This window comes from Mustela nivalis (genome assembly GCF_964662115.1).
Source record: "Mustela nivalis genome assembly, chromosome: 1".
In the NCBI taxonomy this organism is placed as follows: Eukaryota; Metazoa; Chordata; class Mammalia; order Carnivora; family Mustelidae; genus Mustela; species Mustela nivalis.
In genome coordinates, this window is record NC_139020.1 from 125,242,290 (window position 1) to 125,264,137 (window position 21,848).

At 48.5% G+C, this 21,848-nt stretch overlaps 1 protein-coding gene across 1 annotated transcript in view; it reads right to left on the reverse strand.

The window, feature by feature from the left end:
• EPHB1 (EPH receptor B1) overlaps positions 1 to 21,848 on the reverse strand; it is a 417,459-nt gene that overhangs the window by 98,215 nt on the left and 297,396 nt on the right. Inside the window, exon 5 of the mRNA XM_082715150.1 lies at positions 15,750 to 16,085. Coding sequence (XP_082571276.1) covers positions 15,750 to 16,085 — 336 coding nt within the window. The remainder of the gene's footprint in view (positions 1 to 15,749; positions 16,086 to 21,848) is intronic.

Below are 21,848 nucleotides of genomic sequence, written 5' to 3' on the forward strand. Positions count from 1 at the left end.
GGTGACACAGGGCAAACAGGGGCCCACACTGGTCACAGGTCATCGCTGCCCGTGGCCTTGGCCAGCCCTCCATTTGTAAGGAAGGCTTCAAAGGAGATCGTAGTGTTTGTGGTCTGGGAGGGGGGGCGTGTATCTATCCCAGAGTCAACCCAGAATCCAAACCTTGAGTCTTTGTGTGTGGAACCATTGCTGTCCTTCCTCTGGTTCACCTGGACCATGTATTTTATGTTTGTGACCTTCCAAGACCCTTTCATTTAGTTACTGACTCAGTCATATCCAAAGTCTTCCTCTCATTCATTTTGTTTTCCTTATTTAATAAAGGCATTTCCACCCCTCCCCCCAAAATTAAGCACCTCAAATCCCAAAATATGAGAATGAGTTGATGCTTTTTTTCTAGGACAATTACTGACTTCTAATGCATTATCTTTGCTTATTAAAAATTGCTTCCTAATGTCTTAATTGATCTTTGTGTCAAAATAATTCTTTCAAACAACTTTAACCATAATCCATTTGGGGATATAATAAATGATGTAACAGTTTACTGTATTAAATTATTTTATTTAAGATATCAAAGGTACTTAAAGCAGTTTTAAAAAAACAATAGCAACACACACATACATTCAAAATTAAGTGGATCTATCGGAGAAAAATGCCTGAAGAGTTTATAGAAAATATGAAACTTGGGGTGCCTGGGTGGCTCAGTGGGTTAAAGCCTCTGCCTTCGGCTCAGGTCATGATCCCAGGGTCCTGGGATCGAGCCCCACATCTGGGTCTCTGCTCGGTGGGGAGCCTGCTTCCCTTCTTCTCTCTCTGCCTGCCTCTCTGCCTACTTGTGATCTCTGTCTGTCAAATAAACAAAATCTTTAAAAAAAAATATGAAACTTGGGTTTCAAGTTTTGGCAGATTTCATCTTAAGGGAAAACAGTGATGCTTCTGCAGGTATAAAGCAGACCAGGAACAGTCTTGCTCTGAGGCCACTTCTCACCTGCCTTAGGAGCTGGGGTGAGGGTCACGGCTGAGTCGCCTTCCCCTTGGCTCAGGTGACAGCCCTTGTAAGTCTCCTGGAAGATAAATGACCTCTCTATTTAGGGGGACCTTCATAAGTGAATTTTCCAAGGAGGCCCATAGAAAGAGCCCATCTGCATTGCTCACGATAATCCATGCTGGGCAGGTGGGGGAAGTATTTCCTGGCCCTTCTGCGTGGTACGTGGCAGAGGGAAGGTCGTCACAGCGACCTCTCAGAGAGATGCTGCTATCCCACACCAAACAGTGTGCTCTGAGGCTTAGGAATCTCTTCTACCTTCCTGGGCATATGCTTTTGCTGGGAGGAATATCCCTCAGCTGACGGACATTTGGCTTGTTTACACATTTTGGCTGTTGGGAATAAGGCTGCTAAGGAACATTCATGTACAAGTTTCTGTGCTGACCTAGGTTTGCATTTCTCTTGGGTTTATATCTCATTGTAAAATGGCTGGATCACATGGTAATGCTAACTTCTTCTATTCTTTCTAGAATAGCATTTTCCAGCCAAATTATTCTTGGACTAACCACCCACAATCTGTATACCACAGACCCCAGCTATGAGGAAAACTAGGCAGGGTGAGGAATAGTCAGGATCCTAGAGCGCAGCCCAGGGCAGTAGGAATTGGCAGAAAGAGAGAAGAACTTTGGCCCCTACAGATGCCATAGAGACACGTGTGTTCCTATTCTGCCGTCTGCTTCCTGTGCGATCTTGGACTAAGTTCACTTAACATCTCTGGGCCTCAACTTCATCAACTATAAAACAGGAGTATTGATCCTTGTGTTACAGATTTTTTGAATGTTCTGTGGATATGCCCTGTACTGCCTCTTGCTCTTTCTACCTAAATCTAGTCTGCTAGGCTATGGGATCTCAGCAACCACCTCACAGTCTCCTTCTGGGTCCACTCCTCTTTACATATGCAAAGCAATGCCTGGGCATAGCTCCTGATGTAAATGTGAAAGCACAACCCAGCGACAGTCCTGGGCATTTATCTGATAAATATCTTTGTGGGGATAAATGAACATGTCTACCCAGTCAAGATGGACATGAAGGAGAAGAATGAGCTTGGAGAAGGGGAAGGTTCACAGCAGCGTTCCCTAGAGGTTGGAATGATGGATGCTCCAGAAGACAGATTGTTTCCTGTGACATCTCACGATGACCTAAAGTTTTTCTGGGAAGTAATCTAGGATGTAAACAATAGGTTCCTGTCCTTGAGGACAGGGGGACCTTGTGACTCTGTGAGGGGATGAGCCACGGCCTACCCATCTGATAGTGTGACTCAAACCCAGGTGTCATGGATGCTTTCTTTGCTCTGTCCCTGCCTTTCTCATGGTCTTGTCACCTGTATCTCCTTACTCCTAACATCCTGTCCCACCTCCCTTGTACACTCCTGGGCCTCTTCATGTCACATTATACAGCAGCCAGATTACTCTTTCCAAAGCTTGATTCACGTATGTTATTCTGATGCTCAAAAACCTTCAGTGGGGGGTGCCTGGGTGACTCAGTCATTTAAGGGTCTGACCCATGATTTTGGCTCAGGTTATGATCTCAGCATTCTGAGATAAAGTCCCTAGTCAGGCTCTGTGCTCAGCAGGGAGTCTGCTTAAGATTCTCTCTCTCCTCTGCCTAACCCTATAAGGTGCTTGTGCTCATTCTCCCTCTAAAATAAATAGATCTTTAAAAAAATATTCAATGGCTTCCCATTGGAAAAAGTCCCAATGTCCCTTCTAACATTTAACAGCATGGCAGCCCCTGACCAGTCCAGGCTGCCCCCCCATTTCCCCCAGAGGAGCCCATTGCTTTCTTTTAACTGCTCCACACACCCTGTCCCAGTAGAACCCAGCTTTGGAGGATCTCTGAAACATCTCTTCATGACCCAGTAGCCTTCAGAGTCACAGATCAGGCCACATGCTGCCCTGCCTTAGTCCCGCTTGACCACGCCCACCAGGGCACCTTGTCCCCCCCCCCCCCCAATTCAAAGCCCTTATTTTAGTGACTCTCATCGGTTGTAATTTCCACCTTGGGACAGTGCACTGTGATCTAACTTTCCAGGTGCTCATCTCTGCTCTCCATCACTGGAATGAACTCTTTAGGGCATAAGTCATGTCTTTAGCCTCTTCCCACCGTGTTAGCACATAATAGATGTTCATAAAAGTGTGCCCTTACTGTAATGATTGCAGGCTCTTCTCTAACGACACTGAAAGTAAAAGGGTCAGAAAATCATGTACCAATACCTAACATGGATAGTGGCCCTTCGGGGAGGAAGGTGGGGTGGGGTGGGGAGGGGAGGCAAGGGTGTGAACTGCCTTCTACAGAGCACGCGGAGGACAGCATTGAGGAGGCTGCTCCCAGGGAGGAATACAGAGGGGGGCTGAATATAGCAGTTCTGGGAGCCCGGGGACAGGGGTGCCTTTACACGGCATAGAGCCAGAAGCTGAGAGGCTAGGGCTATCCTCACTTCACTGAAAGCTTTCAGCTGAAATGCTACCCTAACGTTAGTAGCCTTCTAATTTTTCTTCTCTTTTAGGTGCTGTGGAATCCTTTCTCCCAACCAAATTTTCCTTGAAGCCTTAAAGGAGAAACAGAGCAATTCAGAGCTGCTCTGGGTGAATCAGAAGCAGGAGTCCCAGAGCCCTGAAGCCAGTCCTATTTCCTACGTCCCCAGCCCAGACTCCGAACAGCTCACCGAGAGATCCAAAAATTCTGGAAAGCCTCCAAAAGCCCCCTTGAGGCCTCAGATTAAATTATGGGTGCTCCTAAAAGGCATGGGTGACAAGAGTGGGAGTGAGGGGTTGGAGCTGGTGGGTCACCTTTTCCTTACATGAAACACATTCTTCAGAAAAAACTAAAATCTCAATTTATTTTTTTTAAAGAGTATTTGGTTTGGTTTTGTTTTAAAGATTTTATTTATTTATTTGACAGAGAGAGATCACAAGTAGGCAGAGAGGCAGGCAGAAAGAGAGAGGGGGGAAGCAGGCTCCCTGCTGAGCAGAGAGCCCGATGCGGGGCTCGATCCCAGAACCCTGGGATCACGACCCGAGCCGAAGGCAGAGGCTTTAACCCACTGAGCCACCCAGGCGCCCCTAAAATCTCAATTTAAATGTCAGCTAAAGACTTCAGGCCCACCAGTACGGAAGACAAAGAAAAAGAGTTTGCACATCGATGAATTGTGCAAACGACGAATTGTGTTTCCTCTGACATTTCTATTCTGGGAGATAACTTCAGGAAGGTGCTGCTCACATAACGGGTTCTCCCTCTGATGATGAAAACTCATTTCATTGCACAAATATGCTTGAATTTTACATTAGGAAGCCTGACTCATTAAATATTTTTGGTGCAGTAACACTTCTGGCCAAAGTAGATTAAACAAACAAGCAATTAGTTTGCAGACTGGATATGAATACAAAAGCAGAATTAATTATTTTTCTAATTATTTTCCTCTATTGTGGACATTGGCTTCTTGACTTCTGCTCCGGGCTTGCCTTGAGATGACCCTGACACGCCCTTCCAATCTTCCTCTTTACCTTGGAGTCAGCTAAGGACAGAGGACTGCTTTGAGGGGATGGCATCATTTTGATTCTGTTGTAGAATATTGGCTGAATCTCCCCCTGGGCTCAAAAAAGCAGGAGTGGGAGAGAAAGTGGGGGTCTTAGGCCCAGGTGGCTGAGTCAGCCCTATATCCCTGACTGGGGCTTCCTTCCTGGGTCCATCCACAAAGGTCCTGATTCCAAGCCAAAGGCAGGGGTAAGACAGCTGAGGGTAGGAGCTGGAGGCTGCTCTGGAGATGCAGGTATATAGCAGAGGGTGATATTAACTCTGATGTGGAGGCGTTTCTGTGGTGGGAACATCCAATTGATCCTGCTAGTTCTCAAAACGGGATCCTTGATCAGCATCACCTGGGAACTGGTGAGACATCCAGAATCTCGAGCCCCACTCCAGGCTACTGGATCAGAAACTCGGGGGTGGGGGAAGGGCTCAGCAATCTGTGTTTTAACAAGCCCTTCAAGGGATTCTGATGTACATTTCAATTTGAGAACTATTTGTCTAGAAATCTAGAAATTGGAATATAAAATTTTGAAAGGACATCTGAGGTTATTCAGTTTTCTACTAATTCTTCCAATTTATGGGTTTAGAGCACTGACGGTGAGAGAGGAAGTGACTTCCCTAAGCCCTTAGCAGGTGAGAGCAGTGACAGAAATGATGGTGCTGGCCATCTCTGCTCTCCTCCTACACTCAGGCTTCTAGCCCGGGGGATGCCCGGCACGGGGGAGGGCAGTGCCTCAGGGAGATTAGGGGAATCCAGACAGGTGGAAATGGGTGGAGCCCTGGGCCAGAGGAAGGAAGCATCCAGCTCATGGGGTCCTGGGTGGCCTCCTATCCCCACAACTGTATGGGTCTCCCTTCTCTTGACTCTGATGCCTGGGGACACCTGTGCCCTGCAGCCCTCTGAAATGTGGCAGTGGACAGTTTCATGCCTAGCACAACTCAAGGTCAGGAAGTGGGCTATGCCCTCCTTATTCCCAGTCACCATCTCCACACTGTGGCTCACCCTCTCTGGCACCCTCTGTTAAAATGTCACTGGGCAGAGCTGCCGCTCTTCACGTTGGGAGCACTGTGTACTCACTCTTACCACCATTCCTGACTCACTGAAGACCTGGGTTTCTGTCTGCTCCATCCCAGGACTTGCCCTTTGGTGGATGACTTCCATGTCCAACCACTTCCTGTTCCCCGACCCCCACCACTCTTCCACATCTACCCATTCTCATGGCACACCTGGATTCAGTTTCACCTGAAGTGGCTCCATTTTCAAAGCCACAAACTCAGGTCTTCTCCTTCCCCCCAGCAACCTCTGACAAGCCCCTGCAACTCTGGCTGGCTCAACCAGCCCTCTCGGCCTTGACTTCCACCCCACACGTCAGCCCTCTTCCTTAGGTGCGTCCCTCATTATCCAGCCCAGTTCCATCTTTGTAATAACCTAACTGGCAATAATCCCTTAACCCTCAGGCATGAGTCGCCTTTATCTTTTCCGAGGACACAGCCAGCAAAACTCATCTCAAGAGAGATCCATGATTAACTTCCTGCAGGGTCAGCCATGCACTGCTGAGAAGGTCACGTAACAGGGCAGGTGGATGGCTTCGTAAACACGTGATCCCCAGCTTCCAAGGAGCCCTCAGCGCTTCCTGGAAATGAGGGATTTCTCTCCTCAATCCCATCCCCCACTCTCTGCAACGGCCCTGCCAAACTTGCCATGCTCTTTGAACCGTCGACCCCAGTACTTCGTGCACCCTCCGCAACCAAGCTCATCTCCCACGTTGTGGAGAAAATACCCAAATGCAGAAGTCATACCTGGACTCCGGAACTCCAAATGTCCACAAATCACACATGCACAGAACTGAATCCCCCCCTCCCCTTGCCACTGTCCCCGAACACTTACGGGGCCCCTGGCATGTCTCCAATGTATTTGCAAACCAACCGCTCATCCTCCTGCTTTGTTTTCTCTCTTCTCCATGTCAGCTGTCTGTGAGACGCCCCCTAGAAAAGCTGTTCCCTAAGCCGCCTTTCCAGTCCCCTCTCTGAGGACCTGTGGCCACGTTCAGCCCAACACCCACAACCCCCGACAGCCTTTCCTCCCTTCCAAATTGTGGCACCTCATCACCATGCCTCAAGGCTGCTTGTTGTGCTCAAACTTCACCCTGTTCCTGTGGCACAGCTGTCTCCCTTGTCCTTACAGTCCTTGTCCTGGGCCCTCACTCTCTCCCAGGTTATCACATAAGCCAACAGACACCGGGAGGTCCTGTCCCCAGCCAGTGCCCTGCACACCCACCCCCTTCCAAGCTTCCTCCACCACAAGCAAACATGCACCTACAAACAAGAGACAGCCGGCTGGTTTATGAGGCACCACAAGACCATGAATGTTAAGTAAGGCCAGAACAGAGGACACTGTGCTGACGTACAGGGGTTAGTGGAGGAGTGAGACCTGGTCTTTTCCCCTGGGAGCCATAAAGTCTATCAGGACAAGTACAGCCTATGTGCATGAAAAACTAATGCACGTGCAAGAACTCATTGTATCATCCTTGTAACTAGTACAGTTCAGAGACCAATAAGGATTTTGTATGGGGCAGATAGGCTCCCAGGGGGTCTTGTGCCCTTGAGCTCTTCTGGACAGACAAAGCATTTGCTCTGTTCTGAAAGGAAAGGAAAGAAGAGAAGAGAGGAGAAGAGAAGGGAAGAGAGGAGGGGACAGGAGGGAGGGGTGAGGATGGGAGAGAGGGGCGGAGAGGAGAGGGGAGGAAAGAGGGAAAGAAAGGCACACACATTTTAAGATCCTAGGGCTCCATTCTTTCGCCGATGTCCTGCAGCTGGGGCCTCAGAAGGAAACTGATCCCAAGGCCTGAGGGTTGGCCAAGAGTCTCCTTTGAACTGGAATACATTTGTGGTCTGGTGTTGCCTTTATTTACCCAGAACATTTAATGCGCCTCTTTTTCTCCCTCTTTCACATCCGCTCAGAGAAGATGTTAATTTTCTGAAATTAAACACTTAGCTTGATTACTGTTTTGTTAATTGCGGCATTCAAAAACCCCTGGTGCTCCCGCCTGTTTAACATGGCTGGCGCTGTGAAAATGACAGGCACGGAGCTGGCACGCCGGTGGACAGACAGCACGTCAGTACGCCGTCCCAACCGCCCCCAGCTATGCATTCACTCCAGTAGCTGGGGCTTGCCCACAGGGGAGCCGCAGCCCGGCTCATAGCACAGGGTCTCTCTGAGGGCCATGTTTTGGGAGGACAGTGCCACCAGGAAGTTCCAGGTCTCAGCCACATCTGGAAGAATGTTGGGGCTTAACTCCAAACCCAGCACCCGCCCAGAGATGTGTGATGAAGGGAAGACCATAGAGAGGGCTCAAGCTGTTCCACATGCAGACGCCTGAGCTGAGTCTAAGAAAGACGGAGGCTCTCATTCATACATTTGCTTGATAATTTATTAATCCCTCAGTAAACATTTATTGACTTCTGTTATTTCCGGCATCTAGCTAGACACTGGGGAACAAGAGCCAATAAGACGGGTACAGGCACACTGTCCTGAAGATTACGGTTGTGGCTCACGGAGCTGACATTTGCGGGAGGAGCGCGGGGCAGACACATCACCAGAACCCCTCCTCCCTCCCACCTCCTTTGCCAAGGCCATGGGGCGAACAGCAACTAGCTCATGATCCAACTAGAAGTTCTCTCCGTGAGGTTCCCTCTAGGAGGAGGGTTATTGCAATGTCATTTGGACTTGGGACAGGGTAAGAAACATACTACAATCTCACTACCAGCAGCCTGTCCCATTTGCACTCAACAAAGCACGGACTTGCAGTGCCTGGCCCAAGCTGGAGTACAGTGAGCAAATGAGCCCCAGGCCGCATGGGGCCTTGCAGTCATCCTGGCCGGGAGGCAGGGCAAGGCATTCTCAGCTGTTCCCCAGCTGTCAGCAGCATCACCAGGCATTGCCCAGGACCGGAAACATGGAGAATACCCACACACGAGCATTGCATGGTCCTGCAGGTGATATCTGTCCATAAGAAGCCCAAACTGGTCAGTTACTGAGTCGTAAAATAGACCACCCAACACTGTCAGTGTTCAGCCTAGTCGCTATAGACTGAGATGTTCTCTCTCAATGTGGCCACCTTCTAACTTTTGGAAAGTGAAGGTTGGCACCACAGCAGGCTGTGGGACCAAGAGCCCAGCTGACGGGCCCCTAGTGTTGCTTCCCAGCTAGTTGTCTGCTCCCTTGTGACTTGTCTGGGCCTGTGACCCCAGTCCCAGTGAGTGCTGTGGACCAGAATGTGAGCTCCGCAAGGCACAGATTTGTGTCTGTGTTGTTTGCTCCTGTGTTCCTGGTGCTTCGAGCAGCGCATGACGCACAGAAAGCCTCAATAAATATTTGTAGAGAAAGAGAACAGACGGGAGCCCCTAGAAGCAGGAACCCATGAGTCAGGCTGTGGAAAGCAGTCACAAAGACTGTGTTAGATGAATGAATACATTCCCAAAGTTAGAGTGCTTAACTAAATAAATAAACCCCTTTGAGTACGGCTGAATCTCACTGTGCTCCTCTGAGTGGATTGGGGCTGCTGGCATTGTCCAAAGATTGTTCCCTTCAGTTTTCCTTTCAGTTTTTGTTTTGTTCTGTTTTTTTCTTTTCAGTTTTTCCTTTTAGGGGAGGGAGATACCTGGTCGGCCAGCTATCACCACCCCAGAGAAACATCTCTGTACTAACTCCGATGTAGGGACTGAAGGATCCTGGCAAGTACTTCTCAAGGTTCCCTGTGCCTAGCATGGTGTGGTCCCTCCCTCCTGAAGCTGGGGTAAGTGAGAAAGGCTGATTTCCCCTAGAGCTCACCATCTCGTGGAGAGCCCCAAGGTTGAGGAGGGTGGAAGCCAGGACTTTGATTAAGTACAGTGTCACCTGCTGACCTACTCAGCTCAACACACAACACACCGCGGTTGGCAAATATGGTCCGGACCTTTCTGAGACCACTTAAAATTTCCTTTTCAGTGTCAGGGCTTAAGAAACAATAAAAACAACCTTTTTAGAATTAACAATGGGAAGAAAGCAATGAAATTAACTATGAAATTGAATTAAGGACAGTGAAAATTTCATTTACTTAAGGTTTTTAAACTCTTTTTTATTAATTTGAATGAAAGTTTTCTTAAAGTCATTCCAGTCTTTTTAAAGTTCTGACTCAATCTTTTCTCTACTTCGGAGCAAATTTCGCCTGCTAATTTCCAATGAGACCAGCCCCTAAAAATGAACTGGTTTCAGCATATGGATCTTAACACTCCAAATTTCTACAGGCAGCACTGTAATATTGTTTTAATATTTAATTTTGAGATTTACATAATATCTTTCCTCCAAAGAGCTCGATATATTGCAATATCATAAAATTCCTTTTCATATTCAAAGATTATTCTTTATGCATGCAAATACTATATTTAACCAAGGAATAATGCAAATTAGGTGATGTGTTCAAAAGAATTGGTGGTCTAGGTAATTCTTTTGTAGGAAAAGTAGCATCTCTGAGTGACTTTAATTGTCTAGGAGCTTCAATAACACCTTAAAAATGGACAAACTATAGGGGCTTATGACCATTAATGGAAGTAATGCAGTATCTTTGAAACAAAATTAAGTTATGGATTGTGTCTGTGGGCACAGTAAATATGTTAACATCCCACATGCAGTAGGCACAGCGGGTCACACGTGGACCGGGGGTAATATACATGTCAGATATAAGTAAGGCTGATGTGTTCATAAAAGTAAGAGGGCAAGTGCTGCTTCTCTAGACACACGAGGAGGAAAGACGGACGGGCTCCTCTGAGCGGCAAGGTCAGCCTGGCACAGGTCCATAGCTCTGGTTCCAGTGCCCTCATCAACTCCCTGGGACTTTGCCGCTAGCCCTTCTGGTACCCACTCCTCCCTTGGAGAATGGACAAACCAATCCCTGTCATTTATCTGATGGGGATGACATCAGTCCCAAACAAAGTGATGGAGGGGCCTTGGAAGGAAACAGCTTTGGAAGAGAGTACAGCAAACTGCTGTCTGGCTCAGAAATGAGGCTCATCCCTTTGTCCGTAGCCTGGTTCACAAAGGGACTTTTTGTCCCATCTCATTTGCTTGTCACAACAGCTCTAGGAAGAAGGGTTCATTACTCCCATGTGACAGTTGAGATAGAAGGGATCATGGCAGTTCAGTGAACTTGCACGAGTCCTGTGAAGAGCAGAGAGGGGGTCCAACAGCAGGGTCCCTCACTCTACCTCTGCTGCACTGGACCCAAGTGGTGAGCAAGGTGGGGCGCCTGAGTGGCTCAGTCAGAGAAGCATCTGTCTTCAGCTCAGGTCATGATCCCAGGGTCCTGGGATAGAGTCCGGCACGGGGCTCCCTGCTCAGCAGGGAGCCTGCTTCTCCCTCTGCCCCTCCCCCCTGCTCATGCTCTCCCTTGCTTTCTCTCTCTCAAATAAATAAATAATTTTTAAAACAGAAAAAAAGAAAAAAGAGGTGAGAAACGTGACTGCCCCACAGTGGAATAAGGCTAGACCAACACAGCACTCTTGCCATTCAGGCTTGGGTAAATCAGATTAGCCTTCTGAATCGGAGGTTACAAACCACAGCTCATAGGGCAAATCCAGTCTTGGGTGTATTTGGCTTTCAAGTGCTTTAAAATTTCCTAATTAGTTGTCAACATTTTATTATGTATTCATTTATTCCTTAAAGATTTTATTTATTTATTTGTCAGAAAGAGAGAAGGAACAAGCAAGGGGAGCGGGAGGCAGAGGGAGAAGCAGACTCCCCATTGAGCAGGGAGCCTGACACAGGACTCTCTCCCAGGACCCCGAGATCATGACCTGAGCTGAGGGCAGAGGCTTCACTGACCGAGCCACCCAGGCATCCCTAGTCGTCAACATTTTAAATCTAGGTTTTCAGCTTATAGGTTCTGGCAGTGCGGAGCATAACACCACTTGCCAGAGCAGAGCAGAGGCTGGCCTGTCCACGGTTCTCTGCGGCCCTCACCACTCTACTGCCTGACGCTTGGCCCTGCTTTGCTCCTCTCCACTGCCTGCCTGGCCTCTTGGGCCTTTGACTGTGTTCTCTCTGGCTCAGATGGTCCCAAATTCACTGACTCTATTTTATTTTGTGGCAAGTTGATTTTTTAGATGTTCTGGTCTGATTTGTCTTATTTATTTTCCCCAAGATTTCCTCTGAGGTCCCCTTCCCCAACTCTGACATTCTGAATCTAGTTGGCAGGAAAAAGAAGTAAAGTTTGTCATTCACTTTAATTCTCTCTGACAGCCAGATGATCTGGCCATCAGTCTGAATCTGGGGCCAGGTGCCAGAGAGTGGCTGGAGGAGTCAGTGGTGATAACAGCTCTGTGCAGATCGCTTGGCCACTGGAACAGAGCGTGTTCCACCTGATCTGGTCTATTTTAAACTCCAAGCAGCTGTATGCAGTGCAAGGCTGCATCCCCGAAGACCTCACGTAAATCTGAGCTTGCATAATTCATGACCAGCCCCAACCAAAGATGATGGACATTTTTTTTGACAGCTGAAGTAGCCCAGCTATGTGGCAATAGCTTAGAGAGAGCTTATAACTTCCCTGGCTCACCATAATGCGATTTTTGATCAGTCGGAGAATAAAATGGCCACGAATCTGAGTTTGAAACCTAGAAACATCAGTGCCGGTGGTGAGATGTTGAGCAGATTCTGAAAGCACTCTGGCCCGTTTCTTCCTCTGATCCACCTCAATTAGCCATGGGCTTGGCACACTGGAGGTGCTTAAAATGGTAATAAGGAACTCAGCATGGACTAGGCACAGTAGAGGTGCTCAAAATGGCAGTTTTCTGCCACTGCCTATGGGCTGGGTGAGGATTTGATCCTGTTACTCTCCAAGTGACACAATATCTTTGCGTAGTCAAGACTATAGACATGACTGGGGCAGTCACAGGAGACGGAAGCCCTCTGCCCCTCTCAGGACCCAAGAGATCCCTCAGTGTCCCCCCAGGGATGCTTGTCTCCGTGTGCCCTATGGATCAAAAGATGATTACAAAATCTCCCACACTCTCGTGTTAGATCAGCCCTTAGGGCCAAGAAAAGCCTCTTGGTAACTCCCTCTGGTGGACTGATGCCAACCATAACCTTTTTACTGGATACCTCAGTCAGCTCAATGAGCTGCCTGCTTCCACTGGGCGGGCCTCACGAGAACGGTGGGAGGCAGCATCAGTGTGGTGTGTCTGGGCAGCCCTGAGAAAGAAGGAGCATGACAATCTCGGATCTGCTGGACAGTTAGAGCTGCATAACCAGCTGCAGACATGGTCTGTAGCTTCTGGCCAAAGGAAGAGCCAGCCCAGAGTAGCAAGCCAGCCTGCCAGGATCGAGTCTGCTATTCATGAACATCAGGCTTCTGATCAAGTCCAAGACCACTTAGCAACCAACTTTGCCAAGCCCTTCTTTCATGTGACCCTCACTGACAACCATGGTCAAGCTCCAAATCACCTCCGGGATCACTTAACAGACACACAGTCATCTCTGTCTCGATTCAGGGGCAGAGAAGTCTTCTAGGGTTCCGTGTCACAGAGACGTGGCATGACTTATGGACTTACATGGGTCCATCTACCTTGGCCCTTCATGTAGCAGAGTGATATGGCTTTCACGATGCCTGCTACTTAGTCTCTCTTTCACCTCTTATAAAACTTGTCACTTAGGGGCGTCTGGGGGGCTCAGTCAGTTAAGCATTTGACTCTTGATTTCGGCTCAGATCATGATCTCAGGATCATGGCATCGAGCCTGGCATCAGGCTCTGCGATGGGCATGGAGCCAGCTTAAGATTTCCCCCTCTCCCTCTTCTCCTCTCCCTGCCTGCCCCCCAAAAGTGTCATTTCCCTTTGTGTTTCTCAACTTTTCTTGGACAGTACAGGCCCAAGTGTTTATTTTGGGGGATCTCCTCCTTTAAAGGAATGATCTGATGGTTAAAAAGTTTGCATTCCCACACAGCTCTGCCCCCAAGCATTGTGAAAGCACCACACTCCTCAGAGCCCCACAGCCCACCAATCAGGACCCGTGTGTCACCTTGTCATTTGTCTTGTTAGAACCACATGCCACCAAGAAGCACCCTTCTCTCATTGATTGTAAACTTTCTGACACCGGAATTCCAGATTCCCAAAAAGAAATCCCACACTAGAAGATTTCGATGGGGCTGGGACTCCAAAATCAGGGAAAGTTAAGAGAAAAGGGACTGTCAGAAGAGGAACAAAGGGCACGAGAAATCCACTCCTGGAGAAGCAAGTGAGTGAGGATGACGACAGCTATCTTGAATGCTGGCGATGCCGGGCCCCTTGCAGGAGACCCGATCCCTCGGCGTCTCTGCAGCCTGGGAAGGTGCAGATGGCAAGATAAGCAGATGGGCAGGTTCGGGAATAGCAGGGTAAGGAAAGGGAGGGGCAGGAATCAAAGCAAACCGCTATAAGTGGCAGGTTTGTTCGCACATTCTTAGAGAGAGAGAGCAGACAGCCAAGCCCAGCATGACATGACAGGCTGGCAGGATTATTAGTCCCAGAAGCTGGGACACTAAAATATTTCAGCCAGTTTTCCGCCTTAAACTCTCCAAGGGGAACACTGCTAACAAAAGCTGCCCGTGTTCCATGCTCCACGTGATCCAGAAATTACCATCGCCTTTTCTTGGGGTAAGACAGAGACTGTCACAACCTTTGTCTCCATGGTGCTGGGGCTGTGGTCACCAGCTGGAGGCTTCCACACTTCCACGCCTGTTTTCTCACTGCACACGCATGCATGCAAACACGTGACCAAACGCATGCATACAAACACGCACTCACGAACACACACTTGCTCACGGCAACAACGCAGCCATCTGGACAGCCACGCTCTCCTGCAACACCTTTTTTTCTCCTGAGTTCTGACAGCTTAAACCCAAGAATCATCTGCCATCAGAGCCGCCTGGTAATGAAAGAGGCAGAAGGAACCCGAGAATGGGGAGGTGAGGAGCAGACGAGGACAGAGTAGGGAAGAGGAGGTTAAGAAGGGGGAGCTACAGGGAGGGAGAGAGAGAGAGAAAAGGGATGTGCTTGGCTCCAGCTATTCCACTAACAAGCTGTCCTTCTAGCATCTGTTGATTGAGAAAAATCCATAATTCCAAATAAGATCACAGTCCACTGCCCACGACCCCCACTGCCTATAGACTTTCCCTCTGCATTCTTGCGCCGTCACCCCAGGAGGGGAGATTGCTCATTTCTGTCTAACTCCCTTGGTATTTACCGCACATGCACGGTACACACGCCTCAAACGCACCCTGCTGCAGATCTGGATTGCGTGTCTACATCCTGCAAATTGTGCAGTTAATGAGTTTTCTGGGAGGAACCGTGGTCTCCAGGTCTCACTGTATCCCTCACGGTGTCTAACCCACAGTTTGGCACACACATCAGAGGCTAACAAACTCTCCCTTAATAAGGAGGGAGTAATAAGGAAGGGAGTGAGTGCATGAATGGACTGGTTAGATGGATATAAAAAGAAATGGGTTGTTGCAAGAGGTGTAAAAAGTAATAAAGAGAAAAGGTCAGAAGAGTAAGAGATACAGAAATAAAGAGGAGAGAAGCAAATGTGTTTTGAGCTCTGCGTGCAACAGGGATGTATGGGCTCTCGGCAGTGATCTATTGCCAATGATGTGAGGTCTCTATCGCAGTGTAGCATTCATCTCGGCAAGCTACACAGGAGGACACACTCTTGGATTACATGGTTTAATTGAAAAGTAACTCTATCACATGATTTCTGAGATGTTTCTTTCATTGGGTTTTCTGATACAGTAGCACTGGGGTTCTTAATACTGTGCAGGGCTTCTGCCCATTCACCTACCCAACCCCCCACCCCTCTGTCTGTCCATCTATCTTTCCAACGGCATTTGTTGAGCCCCAGCTGAATGCAGACTACTGGGTTCTACTCAGACTTGGATAGACGCCTCTGCTTTTGTCCTGAGCTGGAGAAGATCCCTCAGAATCCAGCTCACCCTCAGGGATGAAATGCTACACCTGTTTCCTCCATGGCCATCAATGCCCGTGGCCTGACCCTTTCTCTCCTGTGAGGAGACCAGAAGGCAGAATGGGTGTGGCCACAGCTTTGTTCCTTCAGAGAGAGGGACAGGGAGCCAGTCACACAGACAGACAGAAGGAGCACAGATGTCTTCAGACTTACCAGCTTGGTTTGTGGTGATGTTGACGGAGACATGCTGTGGGGGGAAGGGGCTCTTGCTGGACACTCCGTTGACGGCCTGGATGTCGAAGGTGTAAGGGGTGTGGGCCCACAGGCTGCTGATGGACACTCGGCACTCGGTCAGGCCCAGCTGCCGGGGCACAAACTCCACGTTGTCGTCGCAGCGGGAGCAGCTCCGACGGTCCGCGCGGCACTTCCTACAGATGATGTTGTAGGTCACATCATCACGCCCACCTGTCTCCCTGGGCGGGTGCCACTCCAGAATGATGGACGTCTCATTGACGATGGAGATGACATTGCGGGGGCCTGACGGGACACCTGTAGGAGACAAAGAGAGGCCCAGTGAGGTTGGACAGAAGCCTCCTCCTCCAGCCTCTCTCTGTCTTTGGTGTGTTCCCACCACACCATCGTCTTGCACGCATCGTCTCCTGCCCCTCAGTCCCAAATTTCCACACGCCAATCCATCCCGAGAAAATTGGTGGACAGAGATGAGAACCTGCCCCAAACTCCCCTGGGACAACTTCTTTCAGTCATGTGTGCCAAAGGAGAGGAGATGCAAGGACCTGGCTTCAGGCGCTTTTGTTCTCAAGACTATGCCACTTCTCCTAGCCAACCTGAGTGTATAGTATGTATAGTATATTATAGTATACTATAGAATATATTATGTATGTGTATTAGACACTTACTGGATTCCTGTAGAATTCAAGAGTTGAGGGACACAAGTGGCCCATCAAAAGCCCAAACAGATCCTGCACAGATCCAACAGGCATCCTGCACAAAACCCCACACAACTTGGGGTCTGTGTGGTGTATACATCTTGGGCTGTTTCTCTGGAGGACAGGCTGCTGGACCACCTGCACAGATGAATATTCACAGCGCCCAGCTTTGGTGCTTGAGGACAAGACGCAAAGTTGGGTGGGAGCTTCATACAAGCCACCGTTTTTGATCCCACAACATAAGAAGAGCATAGGGGTTTGTTCCAGATACTCTACTGGCTGCTTTATACACATTTACATGGGAAGATACAATAATTAATTCAATTGTATAGAAAGGGAAACTAAAGCTGGCTATAGATCACGTGGTCTATAAGAACTGAAGCCAGTATGCAGACCCATGTCCCCCTGACTCCATAGCTCAGACGCTCCATGACAGCCCTATGCTGCCTGCTAATGAAACCAGCTATCTTTCCCTACTAAGAAAAAAGCCGTCTTCCAGTCTGGCCTTCCACCGGTATGGTACTCTAAAGGTTGATGGTCAGAACTGTTCTTAAATAACAGGAGATTTGAACAGACTCTCTCTCCTACAAACCAGCCAGGCTCACTGGGAGTCAAGGAGAGCAGCCCTTTCCCTGTGGACAGCTCTGTCTAAGGCTCCCCTTCATCCGGTGGCAAAGGTGGAAAAGCCTTGTTAAATATGAAATTCTGGAAAGCCTGGTCCTTGGTGGAAAGGCAACCTATTTCTGAATTACTGGCCACATTGCTGGACATTTGATGAAGTCAGAGAATCTGCCCCAAAACAGAACAGATCACAGCCCCTACGCAGCTGAGCGCTGCCTATCCTCGATGCACCGCGATGCATATCACGGTGAAAACGAATCTTACCCAGAAGCCCCCCTTCTGAATGGTGGGTCTGCTGGAGCAGCCGCCCTGGATAGTAATGCATTCAGAATTCACGCACGTGACTGTCGCCAGCTGAACGAAGACATGTGTAAAATGGTTCATGCTGAAGACAGGAATCAAATGCCAACAAACAAAATGAGGGAATAACAACAAGGTCGGGGGGCACCAGGGAAGGATTCTGTGTTGAATCAGTCAGCAGCAAGCAGCTAGAGCAGAAAGCAAATATTAAATCGGATTCTATTAAAATGTGAAAGAAAATCAGTATGGTACTATATAAAGCCCATTAGACCTGAGCTAAAGCCCAACATTCCTGCACGCTTGTGACAGGGCAGGATTCATGAAGCATTTCTACTGGAGTCTTGCAAATAGCGTTCGAGAATACCCCACCCATCTGCCCAGGGATAAACATCCATCACCTCTCTGGAATCAGCGCGCAGCCCGGCTGGGAGGGTGGTGGGCGCGGCGGTGGGCGGAGTCTTACTGGGTTGGCCGGCTCCACCCCACGCTGCGCTATTCATTCACGTGCATACTGGCCAGTGCCTGGCTTGGACACGTCTATTTGCTCAGACAGATGAGATTCGGACCTCAAGTTCCCAGTGGTCCGCGCCACCGCTCCCGGGCTCCGCAGAGAGCCCAGCCTCTGCCACAGGCCACCATCTCTCATACTCATGATAGGTATGTTCCTCGAGGGCTCGCTTTCTGCAGGGCGCGGGGCGAATCCCCTAACACCGTTGTCTTAAAGCGTCCTTGGGACATGGTAAGGCTCTCACTGGAGGGCAGCCTTGGGCGGTGGCGCAGGGACCTGTACTGCCTGGGAGATCACCTGTGTGCCTTCTACTCCAGTCTGAGAGGCCCTGCTGTGCGGCAGGGGGAGGATACAGATGTGGTAGCAGTGAGGACCCCTGCTTGTGGTCCTGAGTGGTGGAAGCTTTAGTGAGATAAAGGCAGCAAGGGAGGAGCTGCTGGGAGAGGCTTTCCCTGTCCCTTATCCAGTGGAGTCCCTAGCAGCTGGGAAAACCCCAGTCAGTGCTGTCCCATGTCTGCTCCCCACTTAGGAAGAAAAGCGGTGCATTTCCAGGAAGGTTATTTTCATATTTATTTAGAAATAGCCTTCATATAAAGCAACTATGGTCCCATTCTCATTCACGGCTGCATTCCAGAGAAGGACATCTGCGGGGGTGTGAATGGGGACCTATAAGTCCCACAGTTACTGAGTCCAGAACGGCATAGAGTGAATCTTTTCCTTTCGAAGAGCTCTGGGAGAACCCAATATGTTTTGCTGTGTGTCTGCAACCGTAGAGGTGTGTCTTGTTATCTCTGAGCCCAGCACAGTGCCTAGACTCACAGTGCAGGTGGCCCAACACTGGCTGTGATCCTATTCCTCACTCATTCATTCCTTTAACAAATATGCCAGTGTGGTTCTGGGCTCTCAGGGGTTAGGAAAAAGCTGAACAGAAACCTTGAGATAAGTGAGATAACTCAGGTAAGAATAAGGGTTCTGAGATAAAATAGGTTAAGATTGCCTCCCAACAATGCTTAGCTCCTGCTCCCTTTCTCAGAAGATCGGCTCCAGGCAGAGCAAGCTAGGGTCCAGTGTCTGGGTGCCTAAAACACCAATGGTCCCTGGTCTCTGCTCCATTGGCCTAATGCTAAGAGCCATGTATCTCCTGTGCTTGGAGAGTCTAACCAGAGCAGGTTCAGCTCTTAAATAAACCTCCTTAGGGGGAGGTGCTGGGCCATCCTTCCCCATCCAAACTGCACTCCCTGGGCTTGAGGCCTTACCCCTGCAGGGAGCATTTGTCCTGCACCAGAGCTCCCAGCAACATCCCCAGGAATGAGGCCAAATGAGACAACCACACAAAAATGCTAAAAAAGGGGGAGTAAAGAGGGAAGTCAGAGGGAGAAGAAAATCTGTCATCTCCGTCAGCAAAAGCCCTCAGTGCGTGCAGTGGCAAGGCTGGGAGCCACAGTCTCCTTGTCTAAACTCCCTGCTCTTGCGTCCATGTCCTCGTTTTTCTTAATTACATACAGACAGGCTTTTTGAAGCTTCTCTGATCTGTTGCCACGGTTACTACTGATGAAAGCTTCCTGTGAAAAGGGCTAAAGAGACTCAGTCCTTTTAAAAGATGGGAAAACCACTGAGCTGGTTGAAGTGGGAGGGGCATAGTAGGTCCTGGGTTATGAGGTTGGGGCTCTGTATCTTCCAGAATGTGCCTGAGAGGTTGGCTCAGCCTGCATGAGTACAGTTGGTATTGGGACCCCAAAGAGTTAAACAGAAAACATCCTTCCGGAGACACAGGATTGGCTCAAGTGTTGCCATATTGAGAGAGAATCTCCTGCTTCTTAATGTGATTTAGGCCAGATGATTTTTTTTTTTTTTAGAAGAATGGAAAGACAGGGTGGGTGGGAGAGAGTGGGTGAGTGTATTTGTAGGCATTAAGCTGGAAATAAGAGCCCTCCTGAGTAATCAAAGGGAAAATCTGCTGAAGATAGGTAAGCCCTGAAAGCCAATTCCTTTTTCAGGAATCTTAATAAGGGCTGTTTCCTGGTCTCGGAATTTAGATGTGAACTTTAGCCTGGTTCAAGGTGCCAACTAGGCAGGGTGCAGGCAGCTGTATATTGCCACAGCCAGGGTCTACAGCCTTGCATCCCTTCCCCTGGGGACCTGGTAGATGACAATGGTGATGTGGTAAAGCTTTCCTGGGCGCCCCCATGTGCAGGCTGGGATCATGTTGCTCTGTGTCTAGCCAGAGACGGTCTTTTCCACATTGTGTGCACAACCCCTTGAAGAATCTAATGAAAGCAATGAAGATTTTCCCAGAAAAATGGACAAATTCTTGAACACATGTGATTTTTTAGAGGCTCCCAGGGATTCATAGCTCCTTGTAACTAACCAGTGAATGCCCTTGATGTTCACAGCAACCAGATTCACAAATATTCTCTTGCTGGTGAACCTTGAGAAGACAATCTTCTAAGTCTTAATAGTTTCATCTGAAAAAAGTGGTAGTTTTGAGGATGTAATGAGATATTATACCCAAAGAGTTTAGCTGCGTGACAGGTACACAGAAGACCTCCATAAATATCATCTTCTATTATTAAAAGTATTGTCATTATTAGGTGATTTGGAGCCCCAAACTGCTCATCCAGTTAAGACTGATCTTATGCAGGCCCTCATTCCTTGAACAGAGACCGCATGTCCAGAACTGTGCTGGGCCCTGTGAAAGCCATGAAGATATGGCAGTTACAGCCCATGATGCTGGGAAACCCAGATGCTTTCTAGGGAGGTGAACCCCCTTACCCATGGTGTACTGGGACCTGTGGACACATACAGGTAAGGATCAATGTAAGCAATGCAAACACAAAGAGTTACAGATGTCTGAGAAAAGGTTAGATCAACGTGGAACAAATACTCAGGGATGGTATCTGGGCGTCTTGTCTACAGGTTGGAGCTATAGGAGGAGAACACCTTGGAGGCTATGTGCTCCAGTGTATATACTTTAGGTCCCCTAACACCTGTAAGCACATCCAGGAAGGGGGAGAACCCCAATCGTGGACATGGGGCTATATCTCCAGAATGGGTCCTGCTCTTTTTAACCTCTTTGTGCATCTTTATATCTGTTCCCTGACCGCCCAAGAAGTAGTCTGGCTTTGACATGGTATCTGGGCTTCCTTGTTCTCCTTTACCCTGTGGGCAGGGAAGGCCCTCTTTTACTCCCACAGCAAACTATGTCCTCTACTCAATCTTCCTTTAGGAGAAAGGGTTGAGATAGGGTCTGGGAAGGAACCAAGAAGGAGAGTTGATACTCAAGACTCTTAAATTTTGTAAGTCAAAAGAATGTAGAGAAATGTTCTTGTGACTGAGAAGAGTCAAGATGATAGTTTGGGAAACTGATTGGATACTTTATGTGGGCTAAGGGTTAAGAAGCAAAAAGAAGGAGATTGGAAAATGACACTGGGAAAAGGATGGTGTAAAAGGTATGGTGTGAGGGCCTAGGTAGTCCCAGACTGGTTATCAAAAATGGCAGTACTATTGGGACAACTCTTTACTTACTGCTCACCATGACATAGTTACATAAGGAACCATGTCTGAATAATTGGGAGGCCTCCTGGAGAAAGGGTGAAATCCTTTGAGATTTTATGGAAAGATAGACAGGAGTCAAGGACAGAGACGGAGCTGGAAATGGGGCTGTAGATGTATGATGAGGTCCTGTATGGAGGCAAAATGTGCAGAAAACTAGGTCAGGCTGGTTGTTATACCTTTGCCCTTAATATAGCACACAGGGCTGAATGCAGGATGAGTTGGAAGGTAACGTAAGCCAAACGAGAGAAATTTTGCAGAAAAATGGTAGAATTATTGAATAAACATGAAGTCAGTTTCATGATCAGTTGTGGTTCTTTCTTTGGTAACTTGTTGTTGGAAAACAATACCAAACAAACACACACAAAAAAACCCCTCTATTCT